The sequence below is a fragment of the Porites lutea genome, chromosome 7 (assembly GCF_958299795.1).
Source record: "Porites lutea chromosome 7, jaPorLute2.1, whole genome shotgun sequence".
NCBI classification, from domain to species: Eukaryota; Metazoa; Cnidaria; class Anthozoa; order Scleractinia; family Poritidae; genus Porites; species Porites lutea.
Genome location: NC_133207.1, coordinates 18,206,725 through 18,214,050, shown reverse-complemented (window position 1 = coordinate 18,214,050; position 7,326 = coordinate 18,206,725). Strand labels below are relative to the sequence as shown.

At 40.0% G+C, this 7,326-nt stretch overlaps 1 protein-coding gene across 1 annotated transcript; it reads left to right on the top strand.

Annotated features, from left to right (window-relative positions):
- The first annotated feature begins 2,896 nt into the window (after positions 1-2,896).
- LOC140944538 (uncharacterized) lies at positions 2,897-4,487 on the top strand. Its single transcript, XM_073393664.1, has 2 exons — positions 2,897-2,928; positions 3,748-4,487. Exons 1-2 carry the CDS (start codon positions 2,897-2,899, stop codon positions 4,394-4,396), a joined length of 681 nt encoding a protein of 226 aa, XP_073249765.1. The 3' UTR covers positions 4,397-4,487.
- The last annotated feature ends 2,839 nt before the right edge of the window (positions 4,488-7,326 follow it).

Genomic DNA, 7,326 nt, shown 5'->3' with positions numbered 1-7,326 from the left:
AACTAAGCGGAGTGAAACGAATATATATATATATATATGTTTTATTTTCCTTTCCACTTTAATAACACAACTTATGAATTGTTTCGTTTCAAAAGACGTTTTCAAATTTTAAGTTTTATGTCCTGCATTTGCAGGACATAAAACAAGAAACCTTCGATCTCCGCGATCTTGCTTTCCCAGTGTTTGTTTTCGCCAAACGTGAACTCACATATTAAACTCAGACGATAATCTGCCGATTAATTGTCTCAGTTCTGCAACCCAACAGTGTGTTCAGCTGGTTTTTGTTAATTTCTTCTTCTTTTCAAAACAGCCCAAAGAAGCCACTCTCTGGTGGGACCTCAGGAAGTAAACTTTTTTCTCCCCAGTAGAGCGGTGAGGGACAAAACTCCGTTATGAGCATGAGCAGTGATATTTGTAACTTCTGCACATGCGTGACCGGATGTCCGAAATTTTCGGACATCCGGGCTGATTCCAGAGCCCCTCGTTTCAAGACCACGTGATGAAGAAACGATGGCCGATGGCCTCTGCCATCTCCACCCCCCTAACCTGTGGGATGGGGGGAGGGGGAAGAGAGTCGGGGGAGAGTCTCTCTGCTCCGCACCGTCCCCGCGTTAGCGGGGTGGAGATAGCTGTCACTTTATACGAACGCGCAAATATTGACGTTTATGCATTATTACTAAATAGTAAAAAACGCACTTTATTCGAATGTCAATGTGTTTAGCGCGAGAGTGCAACTTGAGGACATTATTTCTAATTCTGCTATTAAAGACGGGACCACCATTTTACTTGGTCATTCGAGTCCCCCGAAGGTGTAGCCGTTTGTAGGGCAAAGGCGATAGTGCACCTTTGTTTCTCAGTTGTTTTAAGACCATGAGATTGGTACGGCCCAAGGAAACGAAGCCACGACATCCCCCATTGCAGTCAAGCGCTCTATCGACTGATCTAATCCTGCCGCGGTTTTTAACAGCGCAGACTTGTTATTACAAGTTACCAAGACAAATTTCAACTTCCTTTGTGTAAATTAGGAGTCACTTTTACGCACGTGCAATTTTAATTGGGTGAGGCATACTAATGAAAAAAATAATATTTGAATAACCATCTGCCATCTCCGTTCCATAAGATACAGAAACCGTGACGAACATTTCTTTAGCTTTTGTCGGTGACAGAACTGTACTCTTTACCTTTTTCTCTATTCTTTTCTTTTCTTTATAGTTAGTTATGCAGAATATTTTTGATAACAGGTCATAACAGTCACGTTGTCATTTTTGTTTATTACGTTTTCGAGCAGGTGCTTTGAAACAGATTATACATGGGTGTTTCTTCACTATTCCTCTTCAAGAGTAAAAAGAATTGATGGCGCAAAGACATTTTCTGTCGAAAGTGACCTTTAAATTGCTAAAATTGGCTAGAAGGGACTATATATCGAGGCATGTTTTCGGTTAAAATGTGTTCAACTTATAAGGCCTGTTCAAACACAATTATGAGCTAATACCCAGAAGCAAGAATAATAGAAAGAGACAACTCTGCGGTATGCCGAAATAGGTTTACTGGCCACCCAGGTTGTGGCGTGTTTGATAATTGAGTGTCTAATAATTCAGTGCTGTTATTGGCTAGAAAAGACTTTGACTCACTGTCATCGTATCTGAAACAGGAAAATATTAAGTGGCTGGTGATTTTATGCTATGTTAATATTCCGGCTATAAGCGTGTTCAAGAAAACTTACTCTTCTGGACCAAATGACTTCTCAACACTGAAATGTTTTCTCCATTTTTTCGTCGGTTTCTTTTCTTTGTGTTGTCTTCAAAGATACTTGAAGCACTATATGCAAAAGGTTAGTTTGGAATTTCATCCTTACTCTTCTTTTCTGCCTTCTTCTTCCTCTTCTTCTTCTTCTTCTTCTTCTTCTTCGTCTTCTTCTTTCTTCTATTCTCACAAACTACGCCGTTTAAACCTAGCTCTTAGACCCTAAGTTAAAAACGGGGAAACACAACACTATTTTTCGAGAATTACAAGGCACAAAGAAAGACCTTTAATTGAAAAAAAGATTCGAATATTTTACCTAGGAGTATATTCAAGAATAAGTTGAATTGAATTAATTGATGAGTTATTCGTAAAAATTAAAAAAGGATTTGTTTCCCGATGTGCCATCTTTCAGAGCTACCTCATCCTCAATACTTCATATATTGACACCCCAATTGACCCTGAAGTTTGCCCAAAAGAACGAGTTTGAAGCTTATTTGCGCTTAGTATCTAGAAATTAAAAAAAAGAGTATCCGATACCATTTATCCGGCCACGTGTGGAAAACTACGCGGCTGGTTCAAGCTTTTAGCTCTCTGGATTATAGCAAGCGTGGATAAGTTAGTTGTCTAGGATTTACACAAAATCTTGAGGAGGTACAAATTTCAAATAAAAGGTACAAAGTTCAAACAAAAATATATTTGAAATATATTTTTATTTGAACTTTTCACTTGAATTTATCCGATTTTTGGAGTAATTTATGGTCTGTTTCATGGCATAACATTTTATTTTTTATTATAATAGAATCGCATTCAACGCACCACTCAACTCATCTTCAAGATGTTTTTGTAAAAGACAAATACCGCTTTTTAAACGTCCCTGGAATTGGAACGTTTACAGTGTACGACACCTTTGACTGCACCTTTGAATGCCTCAGCAATCCGTCATGTTTGTCTCTGAACCTGGCCGCCTCCAAAGGAGCCGATGGAAAACTTTGGTGCGAATTGTTGACTTCGAATAAAGACATCAACCCAGACGAGTTCAAAGAAAACATGACTTCACACCACTTTTCTTTGAAGGTGCAAAAATAGTTTGAATTAAATAAGCCCTAAATTATTAATTATCCTGTAGTGTCAAGACGAAGAACCTAAGCGGATCATGGATCTCAGAATTTTAAGAGACAACAGGAAGCCTCATTTAGTAATTAGTAAAAAAGTGAAAGGTAAATTTACAGTTAATTTCAGTGGAATAAAGTAAACAGTGACTTATTTTATTTTTCGCCAGGGGCAGATGATAGTAGACTATTTCCAGAAAGATAATCTCCGCAGCTTAAGGTGGCTGAACACAGTTTTGCGGGCAGTAAGTGGTAACTCACGTGACGGCGCGTGTTTTAAATTAGACAAACAAACATGGCGGCAAAAGAGCAGTGGTACACAGAGAACGACCTCAAAATCTTCTCATTAAAATTTGTGATTTTCGGCAGAATTTTTCCTTTTATCGTATCTTAAATAAAGAGAACTTTAAAATGGAAGTTGAACAGACGAATTTTGTGACACATTTGTGAATTATGTTATTGATTATGTAAAAAACCCGTCTGTCAAATAAGTTTTAAATGGTAATGATTAATTGTAGTAAGCTGTATGCAAGTTAATGAGCAAATTTGTTGTAAAGTGAGCAACAGTGAAATTTGAAGGTTGTATTCAATCGTTCATGTTGCCATGGAAACTACGAAAGCGTCAAATTTTACCTGTCAATCAAAATCTTTCATAAGTATATTTTTCATTTGACAAGTTTCATCTTGTTAGCTGCAACCTTTCTCTTGCCATGATTTAGCAAATAACATATACTCACAAACTGCCAAAACCGTGTTCAGCCACCTTAAGCGTTGCGCGACGAGACAAAAACGGCCGTGAACTGGTAGGACAAATAGAGCTGAGATTGAAGTTCCCACTAGTGGGAATTGGTGCAAACAAAATGCATACTTGCCTGTTTTGTCCCTTCCAGGGTAGATTCCGTCCGACATCCTGCGTCGAATATGGACAGCAAGGTGTCTCCAAAGATGGCATTTATAAGATCTATGATGACGAGGGAAACAGTTTCCCAGCCTACTGTGATCTAAAATCCGAGCCCGGTATTGCATGGACGTTGGTCATGTCGTGGAGTAAAAAGAATCGTTTTATTTCCGCTTTTCGCAGCACCCCACTTCAGTCCAATGCCTCGGAAAACGAGAACTCCCCGAACTGGGATCGTTACCGGTTAAGTCTGGAGCGAATGAGATCACTGCAGGTCCACTCCACCCACTGGCGAGCAACATGCAGCTACCCAACCCACGGCATCGATTTCAGAGATTACCTCCGTGGAAACTTCAAAGACTTCAACATCGTCGATTTCCTTGGTAGTGATCACTGTAAGAGGGTAGAATATGTGGATATCCGAGGGCACAATGGCACGAACCTTACAGCACCGTTTTGGGCGACCTTCTGGGTGGGTTTGCATACTGACAGCTCTATCGATTTCTGCGAGCTAAATGCGACTGTTGGAGCGGTATGGAGTGAAGACAACTTTGGCTCCTATAATTACATTAATCCCAAGTTCCGCTGCACACAGAAAGACAGCTCTACTACTCAGTGGTGGTTTGGAGCTCAATTTAAAAAATAGTTTCCGGAAAATGAAATTACACAGCTCCCATGTCAGAACGAAGGGGGCCTGCAAGTTGTACCACCTTTATAAACAGATGAAATGCATTCAGTATTAGTTAGTAGATTTAAATTGTTGAAGATGTACAGCCTTAAGATTATAAATTCTTCTTTTTCGTTGATAAGCAGTGATTTAATAGATAAGTGCAGCATTTTTCGTTGCTTGATTGACCTGTCCGTGTATAATTGTTAGAGAGTTCTTTTTAGTGTATATCACTTGAATCATCATGGAATATTAACGGTTAAAATGGGGTCAAAAAGGGATAAAGGGAATGAAGAACAACGGTTATATTACCGGCGGTCGTTTTGATACAAGTTAATACCTTTAAGGTGTAAATGGTTTCCCGTAATTGGCTTATAGATGGAAGAATATTCGCCCAAAACGTTTTTCTTTGAATTTTTTGAATTGCAAACTTTACTTGAAGTAATCGAAAGTTTTTTTGCAATTTCACTGCTTGAGTTCGTATCGAAACGACCGGTTTCCAGAACAACAGGTTTGTCTAATGGTTGAAAAACTCCTGAGATGGCTCTGAAAATGTTCGCCTAGTATGTGTGTTAAATAGGAATGGGTAATAAAACGGAAAATGGTCACCTTTTAAAACAGCTTATTGAGAAATATGACAGTTGACGGTGCTAGGCTACATTTTGGTCATGAAACAGGGACAACGGAGCGCAATTTCAACTGGGATGCGGGGACTAGGAAACTCGCGCCGGAGACGCGAGTTTGTTGTTGGGCGGCGGGGGGAGGTTCTGGGGGCATCCTCTCCCAGAAACGTTTAAAATCTAGAGGCTCGGAAATGGTATTTGCAACATTCTCAATGAGATACTTCTCAAAGAAAAACTTAACCTGGATAAGGTGTTACACAAAACCATTTTCCCTCTAAAAAAGTCGTGGGTAGTATTACCTGCTACCCTTCAGCCAAACCGTGCCAGGTTCGCTTTGTCCCGTTAATCGTTCATTTGCCAAACCTTAAAGCAACTGAGCATTAATATGTTAAATAGATTTCAATTACCTCGACTAATTACAAAATAAAGTTTAGACGATTACTATTTAAAAGATAAAAACCAACTGTAGGAGTAAAAACTGATAATTGTAGCCATTATGAAATTATGGAGATTAAGAGAACTGCGAGAAGAAAGGCAGATTACATGCAGAACTATTGGCCTGCATCACCGTGGCACAAGTGATTCCCACAAGTTTATTAGCTTTTAGCTATTTAGTGTTTTACTAAATAAGGTGTTTACTTGCTCACTTCACATACCTAGTTTAGCAATTTGAATCCCTTTTACCTACTGTTTGTGCACTATGTTTTAAATACTGTTCAAAAAACGAGCAGAGTGTATTATCCGGTTTAAATACTTCAAAAATTTTGGTCTAAAAATTGGACGTAAAGTTTAGCCTTGTCTTTATCGATATAAAAACATTCATTAAACATTAATTTCTGTTTTTTTTCTTTATGAACTGTTACTGAGTTTTAAAAATAATGAAGACAACCAAACCGCGAAATTTTCTCGACTTTTTCACAGCCGTAAAACCGTTTGTCGGCCTTTTTAGACCTTGTTTTTGCAGACCGAAATGACAGAAAGGACTCTGGAAAGAGTATCTGCCACCCCCATCTGCTTGCATGTTCTGCTTGAGGATTGAACCGAATAAGGCGCACTAGAAGCCTCTGGCATTTTAGTGGTGTTTTATCCAGATCTCTCTGGTTGATCAGTGGTACCAGGAGTTTGTGATCTGTCAAGAGCTGGAAACTTGGAAGCCCTACTAGATAACGTGATAGTCTTTCGCATGTCCACACTGCTGCCAGGCACTCTTTCTTAATTTGAGCTTATCTGACCTCAGTCTCTGTGAGTGTTCTACGGCGAAAACTCACTGGGCGCAGCTGGTCACTCGGACCTTGCATCAGAACCCCACCAATCCCGTAACTGCAAGCATCTGCACACACAACAGTGGGCTTCTTAGGATCATAGAATGCTAACATTAATACTGTATTACTTGAAATCATTTCTTTGACCTTGGTAAATGCAGTTTGCTGCGGAAGTCCCCAAGTCCAAGCTGCATCTGACTTTAATAGTTCGCTCGTTGGACGCATTCCTGAAGCATGGTTGGGAATGAACATTCCCAGGTAGTTAATAATGCCATCAGTCTGCGTAGTTCTGGCACATTGGTTGGCGCTTGAAGCCCTTTTCTGGGTCTGCGCTTACCCCAACGGCACTGAGAACATGTCCAAAGTATGTTAGCTTGTTTTTCTTGATGTAGCACTTATCCTTGTTTGGTTTCAGTCCTGGCTCCTTAACGACTTGAAACGTGTTCTGTAAGTTTTCATCATGTTTTTCGGTGGACTTTCATACACAATAATGTCGTCCATAATTGCTTCACAACCTTCCCTGTTCTTCAACAAATCACTAATTAGATACTGGAAAATTTCTGGGTCAGACGTGATTCCGAATGCAAGTCGTTTAAAACAGAACCTACCAACCGGAGTCATAAACGTGGCCAACTTGGCACTATCTGGGTGTAGGGGGATCTGCCAAAGTCCACTGGACGTATCAAGTTTGGACAAGTACCGGGCACCAGCAATTTTGGGCGCGATATCTTCCAAGGTGGGCAGTACGAGTCTTGAGTGCTTCACTGCACTGTTCAGCCTTCTTAGATCGACGCAGATCCTTAGCTTAGTATTACTTTTCTGTACTGACACCATGGGCGCACACCATTCCGTCGGCTCTGTGACTCTTTCGATTATACCAGTTTCTTCCATCCGCTTGAGCTCCTTTTCTATTTTTGGCATTAAAGGAAAAGCTGTTCTTCTAACTGTGTTGATGCAATATGGTTGGGCCTTTTCCTGCAGTTGGATCCTCACTGGCTCACACTTGAACAAGCCTATATCTCCA

Excerpts from the sequence above, each read along its gene's own strand:
- LOC140944538 (XM_073393664.1), top strand. The coding sequence starts at position 2,897 with ATGGATCTCAGAATTTTAAGAGACAACAGGAA. Across the intron at positions 2,929-3,747 it reads ATTTTAAGAGACAACAGGAA|ATTCCGTCCGACATCCTGCG; the intron begins GCCTCATTTAGT and ends CTTCCAGGGTAG.